The sequence below is a fragment of the Moschus berezovskii genome, chromosome 22, assembly GCF_049115385.1.
Source record: "Moschus berezovskii isolate FMDL1 chromosome 22, NW_MosBer_1.0, whole genome shotgun sequence".
Taxonomy (NCBI): Eukaryota; Metazoa; Chordata; class Mammalia; order Artiodactyla; family Moschidae; genus Moschus; species Moschus berezovskii.
The window spans coordinates 24,026,709-24,039,509 of record NC_142481.1 but is presented as its reverse complement, the minus strand read 5'-3'; the positions used below and the strand labels follow the sequence as shown (position 1 = coordinate 24,039,509).

The 12,801-nt window shown below is 43.5% G+C and overlaps 2 protein-coding genes across 8 annotated transcripts in view; one reads left to right on the top strand and one right to left on the bottom strand.

The window, feature by feature from the left end:
• Positions 1-12,399, top strand: part of ZNF821 (zinc finger protein 821) — a 28,651-nt gene extending 16,252 nt beyond the window's left edge. For 5 of the 6 annotated variants that reach the window (XM_055412405.2, XM_055412401.2, XM_055412404.2 and 2 more), the window contains 5 exons: positions 5,966-6,091; positions 8,617-8,762; positions 9,458-9,562; positions 10,519-10,685; positions 11,429-12,399. In XM_055412405.2, coding sequence (XP_055268380.1) covers positions 5,966-6,091; positions 8,617-8,762; positions 9,458-9,562; positions 10,519-10,685; positions 11,429-12,083 — 1,199 coding nt within the window. In that variant the 3' untranslated portion in view covers positions 12,084-12,399. The remainder of the gene's footprint in view (positions 1-5,965; positions 6,092-8,616; positions 8,763-9,457; positions 9,563-10,518; positions 10,686-11,428) is intronic. The other variant, XM_055412406.2, reaches the window with a different exon arrangement.
• The window catches only part of ATXN1L (ataxin 1 like), a 29,403-nt gene that overhangs the window by 3,979 nt on the left and 12,623 nt on the right, over positions 1-12,801 (bottom strand). The window contains exons 4-5 of one of the 2 annotated variants that reach the window (XR_016035799.1): positions 10,071-10,181; positions 3,129-3,190 (exon numbers count right to left, since the gene is read on the bottom strand). The gene's annotated coding sequence lies outside the window, so the exon portion shown is untranslated. The remainder of the gene's footprint in view (positions 1-3,128; positions 3,191-10,070; positions 10,182-12,801) is intronic. The other variant, XR_016035798.1, reaches the window with a different exon arrangement.

Sequence of the window (12,801 nt, the reverse complement as noted above, 5' to 3'; positions counted from 1 at the left end):
CGACCCCATGGACTGTAGCCCGCCAGGATCCTCTGTCTATGGGATATCCCAGGCAAGAATGCTGGAGTGGGTTGCCATTTCCTCCAGGGTAACTTCCTGATTTAGGGATCGAACCCCTCTTCTGCTTGGCAGATGGATTTTTTTTTTTTTTTACCACTGAGCCATCAGGGAAGCTGCACTCCTCAGAGTGGGTGTTCAAAAGGACCTTATTAAATTAGCATTAACATATTTATGCAGATTTGAGACAATTAACCAATTTCCTTTGTTCTGAGCATTTTCATTCAAACGTAAAAAAGAGACAAATAGCCCCCTATTGTTATGGAGGACTGACTAAAGCAAGCAACATTTGAAGGGAATTCAGCATTAGAACATTTGAAAGTTTATTTTTTTTAAGGGAAGAAATCCTACATTTGAGAGGTTAGGTTAGTCAAGGAGTTAAAAGGACTAAAATTTATTAAAAAGATACTGTATGCCAGACAGTGTGTACCTTATTTCATTTTATTGGGTTATTTCAAGAGTAGAAGAGAAAACCATAGGTACGGAGGAATTAAGAGGACTTCAGTATGTTATAGATTAAATGAGATTAGGGTGGCAAACATTCATATACAATTAATTCTTCTATTCAAGTCCCAAAAGAGTTGTATAAAACAGCAAGTTGGATGCTTCTCAGAGTGTATTCTCTAGTGAGTGGATCTGGAAGGCTGCTTAATATAAAAGTGAGTGGTTCAGGAACAATTTAGAAATCACTGCCAAAACAGTGAAATTTAGTGGCCCTAAATGTGAGGATTGTTAAGAAAGATAAGATGAAGTATCTGTAGCATAGGTAATTGAACACAGAAGTTCAGAAGGATTGTCTTCTCTGCTCTGGTTTGAAGATGAATATTGATAAAGACACAGATGTTTCCCCAATAAGGCAGGGTAGGAAAGGAACTCTTAGAGCGATGAGTTCACAAATAAGGCAGTCACTGGAGTTGGGATTTACCTATAAAAGCCACCTATCCAAAGATACTTGGAGGAGTGTAGCTCACAGAGATGATATATAACTGTGACTAGTCCAGGGGAGCCAGTAAATGCTTGTGTGGCAGATTCCTACACCCACATAGCATAAATCCATAGCTGCATCTCTTTCCACCATAGTCACTCAAAGCCAGGGTGAGCTGCTACTGGAGTTGGAACACAGGCCATAGAGAAGAAGGGAATACCATATCCACAGCTGCAGAAATGCAGTTTTCTAGAGTTGAGCTAGTGAATATCGTAGTACAGTGGTGGAGCGGGTGGGATTTTGCAGACTCTGCACTGGTAACCATTAAGAGGGCTATGAACAGCAAGGTTCGGGTGCAACTAAAAAGCAGACTTTCTCAGGGAGGGGCTGTTTTGGGTGAGACCTTTGGGCAGGAAATTGTGAATGCATCTCATACAATGGACTAAGAAAGAAGAAAGACCCTGAGATTTGCTAGTCTCTGGGGACCTTCTGCTTATTTATTATTTGGGACTGAAGCTGATCCTCCCTTTTTTGAAAGGTCATTTTCTCATTGCCCATGTTAATAATGACAAGTGGAAATTAGTAATTTCAGTCTTCTGACCACGTGAACCTTCTGACCCCTTGCGGCGAAATAGAACCAATCAAATATGTTGAATTTAATGCCTCTCCTCTATTTAAAGTAAATGGAATGGATTCAAGTTCTGGGAGGCGGGAAGGTCTGCAGAAGCTTTGCTTAAATGTCAAAGCTGATCGGCATTTGAGCAGAGTAATGGCTGCCTTCTGGGAAGAAGAGGATTGTGTGGCATGAAGCTCAAAGCCCGCCTAAAAGAATATATTAAGAATCGCACTGCTGTAGCCCAGCAGCATCTGTCAGATCTACTTTAGAAGCCAACGGGCAAGGTGCTCTGGCATATACTTGGCTTTCCTCAGGACTATCTCTGGATCTAAATTATCATCATGATCTCTCTTTCTTCCGGAAACATCTAGGCACTCTTATGTTTTGCCCAGTTGGTTAATAGACTTGATGCAGAGCTTTTGGAATAGAAGTTCAGAATTATTGTTAGTTACAGAGGAACTGCTGATAGCTTGAGATCTCTGTTAGATCTCTTCCCTCCCTCGTTCCTCATCTCACCCCCTTCTGAGTACAAACTTCTGTGAACTGTTCCTAGAGTGGTTGCAAATATAGTCCTTTGCACAGTTTCATTTGATGTGTCTGTACCAAGCAAACCACTTAAGTAAAGGAAAACTTTTTCTTAAGAGACTTTTGTTTTCAAATTATATATGAGACTGAAAACTTCTAACTTCAATTAAAGTTTTTAACTGTTACAGAGAAGTAGGAAAAAAGGCTTTAAAGTCCCTCATCTTCTAAAAAGTGAAGTTTGTTTTATCTTCATTCATTGTCAGCACCCTTGTAAGATAATGGTTCTGTTCCCAACATGTGGTACCACCTCAGTTACGGAGACTGTCAGCTAGAAAAAGAATCCTAAGCGCCTCACTCCCAACCCTAACTTATTTTATTCTGAATTTGACATCTGCTCTCCTAGAAACTATCTCAACTGCTTTACTTAATTTCATTCCTCCAGACATTGCATTTATTTAACTGCACCAAAGACTCAAGAAAGAGAATTGTAAAATCTTTTTCTTTCCAGTAACTTTCATCTCAGGCTTCTCATCTGTTCTAAAGACTTGCTGGTGTGACTTTATTCTTATCTGGTCTAAAAAACCTTAGCCAAATCAGACCAACAGTATCTAGATTTCATACCGTAAAAATGAGAGGTAGCACCTTGCTTTTTACTGTTGAGCTTAGGTGACTTTTTCTTAACTATCAATAGAGAAATAAATACCCATGTTAATTAAATAAGCTGGTTACTTTACATTGATATCTAGAAACCAGAGGATTTTTTTTAACCTACTCCAATAGTCTCAAGACAGAAGAAAATAATAATTCTACACTGTAAAAGCAGGCAATTGTGTAACACTTCTTAATCACTAGTATCTGTATAGATCACATTATACCTGAATTAATATGACATACTTTTAGCAAGTATCACTACCTTCTTATGAAAGAATCTTTTTGTATAGTTTTTATATAGTTTGCTTTATGTTGATATTTAAAATAGGAATATCCCTGAGGAGTAAAGTTTACCTTAGCCTTTTTCCCAAGTCAGGAGTGGAATACAATATGGGACCATAGCTTTTCTTTCAAAACTGCCGAAACAAAGAATAACAGAATTAATATAGCCCAACTATCCAAGGCAAGAATGCTCCCAAAAGTCCTGAATAGGACGGCTATATTATACACTCTTCTCCGTTCTGTGAAGGCCTAAATATTTAGATAACGTCAAGAGAAGTACGTTTTTAGCCCAAGTTAATGGGGACTAGACTGAATTACTAGCTGATCTTGAAAAGTACATATCCTTTTAGATGTCCTTCTAATCTAGTGGTGATTCCCCACTAAGAAAGGAGGGAAAAGAGTAGATTCTTGGTGTGTTGAAATTCTGGACAGGCTTCTTTAGAGATGTCTTTGATGCGGATGGGCTGCCCTAGTACGTAACTTATTCCTTAGTGTTATACCTGCCATGGCCACCAGGTCCAGAAACATGCATTTACCCAGAGTTCATTAACTGTTCCAGCTGGCCATGGTCTTGTGGTTACAGAGGAACCAACAAGGAGAAATTCAATATTTTACTCCTGCAGAGAGGAAAGAGGAGGCACTGTAACAAATTCATTTTTTGCTCTCCCTAGCTATAATTTATATCCAGTGCGTCCTCCTGAATATTATGAAGGTCGACTTGAAGCAGCTTATTTTTCCTTTACTTGAGGGCTGTGTATCTAGAAGTGCACTTAGTCTTTTAGCATCTCTGTTTCCACTCACAGTATCGTTCAGAGTAGCATAATATTACTCTAAGCCAGGCATGGTAACTCATCGCGTGGCGTCAGAACCAGAAAAATGATGGTTCCTTTTGTCATTACTGTCCTTGAGAATATTATTTTGATATTTGCATTGTATATATCAGTTTCTCCTGGAAGGAAAGTAACATTGACAGTAGGATCAGAGCTATTCTTATCACACAGAGACAAGCATTTGTTTTTGGTAAAATGACTCTAATGAACCGCTTAAACTTCTGTTTACAACTATGCTAGAAAGGAGTTGAAAAATATGGTTTTTAAGGGTTGGATAGACTGGAGTTTGAATCTTTATTTCCACCATAGATCTTAGTTTTTCTCCCGAGTAAAATATGGATAGTCCTTCCCATGACAAAGAGTCTTGCAGAGAATTAAGACGTGGTGGGCTGCCATCTATGGGGCTGCACAGAGTCTGATACGACTGAAGCAACTTAGTAGCAGCAGCAGCAACTGTAAAGGAGGAGAAGGGGGTGAAAGAGGGTGAGGTGGTTGGATGGTGTCACCGACTCGATGGACATGAGTTTGAGCAAACTCTGAGAGATGGTGAAAGACAGGGAAGCCTGATGTGCTTCAGTTCATGGGATCGCAAAGAGTCAAACACAACTTAGCGAATGAACAACAACAAAGCAACTATGAAGCACTTAACACAGCCTGGAACCAGGAAATGCCAAATAATCACTATTATTAGCATTCAGCACTTAACATATAGGACATGTTCACTGAATATTTACTGAACAAATACCTAAGTGAGTCACACAAAGCCCTTGTGTGTTCTCAGTCGCTCATTCATGTCCAATTCTTTGCGACCCCATGAACTGTAGCCCACCAGGCTCCTCTGTTTATGGAATTATTCAAGCAAAATACTGGAGTGGGTTGCCATTTCCTCCTCCAGGGGATCTACCTGGCCCAGGGATTGAACCTGTGTCTTCTGTGGCTTCCTGCATTGGCAGGCGGGTTCTTTACCACTGAGCCACCTGGGAAGTCATACTTCACATCAGTTTTTTCACTGCCCAAAGACTAGTTGTTCAAGTCATTTGACCAGGTCATTTCTCCTAAATCATTGTATCAGCCTGGGAACCTGAGCCTGTTTAATTTCCGTGCTCTCTTCATTAAGAAAGCACCTGGCCTATTGTCAGATATTTCACTAGGGCTTTTATTATTCTTCCTTGGTGGCTGGAGAATAGGGATTGTAGTTTCCACTATGACTGAGATAATGGAAACCTTGAGAAACTCAATTCTTTTTTTTTCCTTATGTCTGGCCTCTTGGAAATAAAAGAGCACTTAAATGTTAACTCTTCAATAACTACACAGACACCAGGCGGAGTTCCTTGGTGTAAATGCACAATCAAAGATGGTTCCAAGGCTTTTGGATACTCCATATGAAGAGAAAAAAAAAAGACCACACTAAACCAAGGAGACTAGATGAAATATTATCCTGTTGTGAACTAGTTGGCATGTTTCAGGAAGTTTGTTCCTCAGCAGAAGTGAGTTCACATATTATCCATTTTCCTTTTAATCAATCATTCAACCAACTTTTTATTTGCTCATGACTAATTCTTATAGATGTGAGAGAGTCAAGGGAAAACTTCCATAGTATGTCTTGTAAGGAAAATGGATGAAAGATGGGGTCAGAGAAACTGTCTTTAGATGGATCATTTGAAGCACTTGTTTATATAGTCAGAAGTTGGCAGTCAGGGCCATGTAACTAATACACTAAGATTCGAAATTGTGCCCAGATTTGCCTCCCTATCTTTATCCCATCGCTTTGCCTCCTCTTGTCTCTGTCTCTCCATTCCTGATGGAACGTTATAATAGCAATTTATCACCTCTAAAAGGAGTCAAGAGTAGGAGGATTTAAGAGAAGCAAATGCTGCTTTCTAGAGCATCTGGCTTCTTGCCAGGAAGAGTAGCTGTGCCCAGAAACCACTGGAGGCCACCAGCTGACTTGGAGATGAATGACCCCACCACAGGGTACCTGCCTGTCTCCTACCTTTGAATGGTCTGCCTTTCCAACCAGCTTGCCTGGGGATGTACCGCCCAGCTGGTGGCCTGACTATTTTTCCTTGTGACCACCAGGGGATCAAGTATTTGCTGGGCTAGAAGAGCAAGCCCGCCAGGCGATGATGAAAACTGATTTTCCTGGAGACCTTGACAGTCAGCGACAAGCTATCCAACAACTAAGAGATCAGGACTCCAGTAGCAGTGAGTTCTGCACCTTCTGGTAATGACTCAGGGCAATGGGAGAAGAATTATCAGAGTGTGTGTGCTCTGGGGATTGTGCATGGGGGTTGGGAGGAAGACCTGAAGGAGATTTGTGGATCCTCAGTGTTCCCACAGGTGTTCTAAGGTGTATGGGCATATGCTTGTTCAGAGAGAGAACAGGTTTGACATTATGTTTTTGGTTTTTTTTTTAACTCAAGGACTGCAGTACTTGGCATAGTGCCATACACAGATAGGTTTGTGATAACTCTGATAGGGGCATAGGGATGTTTAGTGTGCAAGGAGCCCCTGGGCTAGGTCAAATGAGAAGAAAAAAAATCCCTGTCCCTTAGAATCTATTTATTCACAATTAATAAAATATAAGCGTGGTATTCATGAAAGTTTTGCTTGAGAACCCAGTTTTAATGCTCTGTAAGAGGATTTGCTTATTAGTGAGATTACATAGCATATAAAATGCTAATGTAGAGGTCTTCCAACCCCACATCCTGAGTAGATCCCTTTGATTAAGAGATTGAAAAAACAGTGGCTGGTAACTGGTTGAGCCTCAGGGATCATCTGTTCCATGACTTGCTTGAACAAATACACTTTGAGATGTGTTATTTTCTAGGATGATACCCTCACTTTACTAATTTGATCCTTCTGATATTGTTTGTTATTAGTATCAATTTAGACTGACATTTCTGATTTTTCTCCACATTTGGGGTTGGAAAGGAAAGAAGAGGGAGAGAGTTCTGTACTCTTCTAGGCATTACATTTTCTGTTTAAACTAACGTTAGCAATAAAAAGTAATTTAGCAAGTCATTGCTCAGGTACAGAAAAATAAACCCAAATATTTCTAGAAAATCTGTGGGAGCCACCAGTTTTAGTAGTAGGTGGAAATGCCAAATCTAGAAGTCTGGTAGGTTTCCATTCTGGAAAAGTTGTTTCATCCCTTTACATGGCAGACTTTTTTTTTTTTAACCTTTCTAGTAGATATATTTGAATTTTTGAGAAATTACAAAAAGTGTTTGATACAGTATTGTCTTAGACTACAAGTATTCTAAATAAGCTGATGAGAAAACATTGTATCATTTAATCTGTGCCAATCCTTATTTACTGAAGTGGATTCAAACTAAACCTTTGGACTGAGGAGTAGTGCACATGTACTACAGGTCTTTCCAGGGCTCGAATCCAGGCCACTAACCAAGTGGAGTATCTAACAGACACAAGTAACTACTCGCGGGTGATATGGGTAGATTTTCTTCGGAAGAAAGGGAATGTGACCACTTTTGCCCAGTTACCGGTAGATTTAGAAATTACTTAAGGGATAGTAGAAGATAAGCATCGTTAGCTAAGAAAGCCGAGTCCCACTGCCAATGCAGAGAGCCTAGTGAAGCTCCATCTTGTATTCCTCTCACTGACATTCAGGCCCAGAAATCCAAGATCCAGGTGGTGCTGGGACAGGACTAGAGTCTAACAGCTTCCCCAGGTTTGGCTTCCTCTCAGGATCTTCAATGTACTAGCACTTTTTTTTTTCACTTTCAGAAAGAACTCCTTACATTACTATTAAAAGAAAAAAATCATTTATTTTCCTATTTTATAATAGAGAGGGGGAAAAAAATCAGCTCACACAAACTGTGCAGATCCCCAGCCACAGGCAGACCTCTGCACAGCCACATCCTACACCTGAACTAAAACAAACTCAATTCTTACTTTAGTCTTGAGAAATGATGTTTCATCCCGAAGTAAAGAATATCCTGTTCCCTCCAGTTAAGCATTCAGTTATCTATCAGATAATCCAAGGAACCACAAGGAATAATGGACTTATTTAGCCTACACTGCTGAGTTCCTAGCAGGGTGAGGACACCGTGAGTCAAACACCACTGCAGAATGCCAGAGGTTGGTTGCTGTACTAACTCTTGCACTGTCCTGAGCAGCTTTTCCCCTGGAAAGTGACATTTTTACCTAATTTCCTACTACCTCCTTTATTGATAAGAAGAAAGAAAAACTTGTTGGTGTTTGTACAAGTGCGCCTTGGGGTTTGTTGGGAGATAAAAGACTAGTGGGTCTCAGAATAGAACAGAGTATGACACCATGGAGAAACCGTGCAGCGAGGTTAGGAACAAAAGTAAGTAATAAAATCAGTGATAAGTGTTGGTAAGTTGGAAGTGGTGTGTTGTCGGAATAAGCGTGGGGTGAGGTGCATGGGAGGTGTGATTTGAAGTGTGAGATATTTGGGAACCGTGTGTAAGAAGTTATCGTTTTTATGATAATATACAAGGCCTAATAACCATTTTCCAATGCAGTTTTACCTCCTATTTTCTCTTTTGTGTATATATGACAATATAAGGAACAGTTAGAGCTGGCTTCCACTTAACATGATTTGTACTCAAAAAAAGCTCTGATACCAACTATATTATGGAAGATCTGGGGGTGTTTTCCATTTTAGCTGCAAACTCTTGGGTGGAAAGCAGCACAAGATGTACTCATGCAAAAATCAGAACAAGTGACCAGTTTGTGTGTTCCAGGTGACAGTGAGGGAGATGAAGAGGAGACCACACAAGATGAAGTCTCTTCCCATACGTCAGAGGAAGATGGAGGAGTGATCAAAGTGGAAAAAGAGTTAGAAAATGCAGAACAGCCTGTTAGTGGAAAGAAAGTGGTAGAGCATGAGGCAAGTGACAAATGGCTCCTGAGTCTGGGCACCCCTTCCCCTTCTGCTCTGTCCAGATGCCTCTCTTCCACCTGAAGGCAGTTCTTGCCTCTGAGGGTCTCCTGGGTTTTCAGACGCAGCCTCTCTTCTTTCACAGCACCAGGTACCCGACCCTCAGGCACACAGTTCTCATCACTCCCAGCCTTCCTTTTCCACCTGCCCACATATCACTTTACCCACACGCAGCTCATGCTCCCAAAGCTCCCCACTTCTTTCTGGCAGAACGGCACATCTTTGTAAAACTATTAGCTGACTTCCTGAGATGTACTCTTGAATATGCTTGCAAATTTCAGTCACAGTGTTAAATGAGGTGCCATCTTTTCACTAAATTGTCTCTTGAGGATTCCTGCAAGAGGCATAGCAGAGGGAAAGCTAGTCTTCTCCCTACAGAGTTTACCTTAGGGGGGAAATATTAGATAAGCTCTCTGGAGTAATTCTATGTCTTCATGGCAGAAAGCCTTGCAGAAAATGAAGATGGGAACAAATTTAATTCCCTTGCCCCCGTCACTCTTTCCTTTGACCCATGATGGGAACCTGAGAATAATGTATGATAAGACGTTGTGTTCCTTTTAACAGGATACCCTTTTAAAAGAAGCAGGGGCAGGGAAGAGACTGGTGAATTCATCTTAGTGAATTGCCTACTTGTTGTGTTGCAGGTTACAGAGAATTTGCATTCTGACCCGTTACTTGGACTCTGCCAGTGTCCCCTCTGCCAGCTCGACTGTGGGAGTCGGGAGCAGCTGATTGCTCACGTGTACCAGGTATGGTTTGGGGAGCCACATGCTCCGAAAAACAGGCGCCTGTGACTTGTTTAGCCTTTGCCTGCAACCACAGAAAAAACCTTAGGTTGTTTTTGCTTCCACCTAGATTCCACTCTTAGAGAATAAGTGGGATACATTGAGTGAATATGTTCTGGATTCCCAGGCAGACATACTGTGAAAATTAAGTATCATTTTTTCCCTAAAGTAATTAATGTACATTTTATATACTGAGAGAGAAATGGGCTTTGTTTTAAAGAAGAAAAAAATGAGTTAACAGATGTTTCTGAAATACTGGAGAAAGTTAGTGTAAACCAATGCGTCAGATCAAGACAACCGTTTTCCCCCCGATCCAGTGGCAGAACACGTGTGTCTTATGATCTGTAGTGAACAGGCATCAGCACACATGGCAGCCTGGGTTTTACCATAAAGATCACTGGTTCATGAGGGGAAGCATTTCTTTAGAAGACTGATATTAAAAGATGGAAGGAAAGGCTGTGCATTTAAATACCTTTTGGGTACCAGTCTTCCCAGCCAGCTTCTAGACTTGGCCTTCAACTCTCCGTTAAAGTGGACTTGTTGGGCTTCCCTGGTGGCTCAAGACGGTAAAGTGCACTTGTACCTACACAGCATGGGGCAAACAGACCATGAGAAATTATCCTGAGCAAAAATTCTTCTCAGGCTCTGAAGAGGGATGTGGCATCTCATTATTCTCCAAGCCAGCCCCACATCCCAGAACATAGAACTCAAGTCAGTGAAATCTGAGCAGTGGTGTGGATAGCCTCGCCCTTCTGAAGGCCCTTTAACATGAGCCTGTTCCTTTTCTGGATGCTAAATAGGGAGAAGAGTTCTTGTTCTAAGACTAATGAAAGAGGGATGTTTCCCAGAAAGTAGTTCCTCAGTGGGTAGAACTTGTCCTGGAGCTGGTGTGAGTTGACAGATGAGGCTCTCTTTTCCAGCACACTGCAGCCGTGGTGAGTGCCAAGAGCTACATGTGTCCTGTCTGTGGCCGGGCCCTCAGCTCCCCAGGGTCACTGGGTCGCCACCTCTTAATCCACTCGGAGGACCAACGGTCTAACTGTGCTGTGTGTGGAGCCCGTTTCACTAGCCATGCCACGTTTAACAGGTTAGCCGGGCACCTAAACCTCTATGCTGGGAGCAGATTACTGGGTGTGGGTTCTCCTTTCCCAGTCAAAGACTTGGCATTGCAAAGGCAACTGACTTTTGACTCTGGAAATACAAGGAAGGAGGCTAGTAAATATGTCCATTCTGTTAAAACACCCCCAAAAGGAAATGAATTCTCATGTCTTTCCTTGATCAGAATATCTTCATCTGGAAAGAGACGTGGGAAGTCCAAGAACCTTCACGATAGGGCATGGAGAAAGAAGTTAGAGGGGCCGTGAGGACCCTCACATGAGGACAGTCTCCACTGTGTCCAGGAAGATTGGGGCTGTGTGCACGTCCGCATCCTGTTTTCTAGTTAGTGTACAAGGCAGGGTCGGGCAGGGGAAGTGAAGCCAGTGGACTGGACCTCCCCTGTGGCAGCTCCCACCTCAAGGAGCACTGCCCTGCACAACTCCTACAGACACCATCAGTTTGGCTTGAACAGAACTGCACATCATAAGGGCTCCTCCTCTGATTTCTGGTGGCTTGCTGTGGCGGTTGGCTCAGTCCCTAACTCCAGGTGGGCTTCAAGACTTGGTAGACACCCTGGCCCAAAGAAGGGCAAGAGTGGAAAGGTGGAAGAGGTCTCCCAAGTACTCAAATTGACCCCTAGTGGTGAACTTGGAGCGACTGGCCTGGCAGGACAGAATAAATCAGGGCCTTGTTAGACCATGGCATTAACCGTACAAAATTTTTGCTTTCCAGTGAGAAACTCCCCGAAGTCCTTAATATGGAATCCCTACCACCAGCCCACAGTGAGGGCCCCTCCAGTGCTGAGGGGAAGGACATTGCCTTTAGTCCTCCAGTGTACCCTGCTGGAATTCTGCTTGTGTGCAACAACTGTGCTGCCTACCGGAAGCTGCTGGAAGCCCAGACCCCCAGTGTCCGCAAATGGGCCTTGCGTAGGCAGAATGAGCCTTTGGAAGTCCGGCTGCAGCGACTGGAACGAGAGCGCACAGCCAAGAAGAGCCGGCGGGACAATGAGACCCCCGAAGAGCGGGAGGTGAGGCGCATGAGGGACCGAGAAGCCAAGCGCCTGCAGCGCATGCAGGAGACGGACGAGCAGCGGGCACGCCGGCTACAACGAGATCGGGAGGCCATGAGGCTGAAGCGAGCCAACGAGACCCCTGAGAAGCGGCAGGCCCGGCTCATCCGGGAGCGGGAGGCCAAGCGGCTCAAGAGGAGGCTGGAGAAAATGGACATGATGTTGCGAGCTCAGTTTGGCCAGGACCCTTCTGCCATGGCAGCCTTAGCAGCCGAAATGAACTTCTTCCAGCTACCTGTGAGTGGGGTGGAGTTGGACAGCCAACTCCTGGGCAAGATGGCCTTTGAAGAGCAGAACAGCAGTTCTCTGCACTGAAGCCACACTCTCCTGCCTGCCTTCCCGCTCACCACCCACCCGATCTCACAGGGATCCGCACTCAGTCACCGTCAGATCCTGTCCTTGCGGCGGAGGCAGGCCCGGGTTTGTTGCAGGTGGACCGGCATACCCCTTGCATGTGGGAGCAGGATGATGGGATCATGAGGGACCCGGCTCCAGGCAGCTGTGGACGAGGGAGCAGGCACTCCAGACACTTCAACTCTCCAGCCCACTGCTGCAGGGTCTGCGCATGGGACTGTGGGGTTCCAGTGCGGCCCACGGAGTTATGAGGGCAAATAAATTAATTTTATCTTTACTGCCCTTTCCTGCTTTTCTCTTGATTTCATTCTAGCAAATGAAGTGATGTAAGTTTTCAGGCAGGAACTTCCAGTGATTGTCTTTTTCCAAGGGAGGGTGCTCCACCACTTAGGTTCTCCAAGCAGAGATCCCTTATCTGGCCCTTCACAAGTTAATCACAACATTGAGAAAGAACTGATGCCGGCTTTGTGAGGGTCCATGCCCACAACCCTAATGAGGCTCACCTTTGGTCCCAAGAGCTATTTCAACCTAGCTTTCCTTTTCCAAGCTCAGAAGTAGACACCTTTCCTTGTGACTGGGGCTTCCCTGATAGTTTGGTTGGTAAAGAATCCACCTGCAATGCAGGAGACCCTGGTTCGATTCCTGGGTTGAAAAGATCCACTGGAGAAGGGATAGGCTA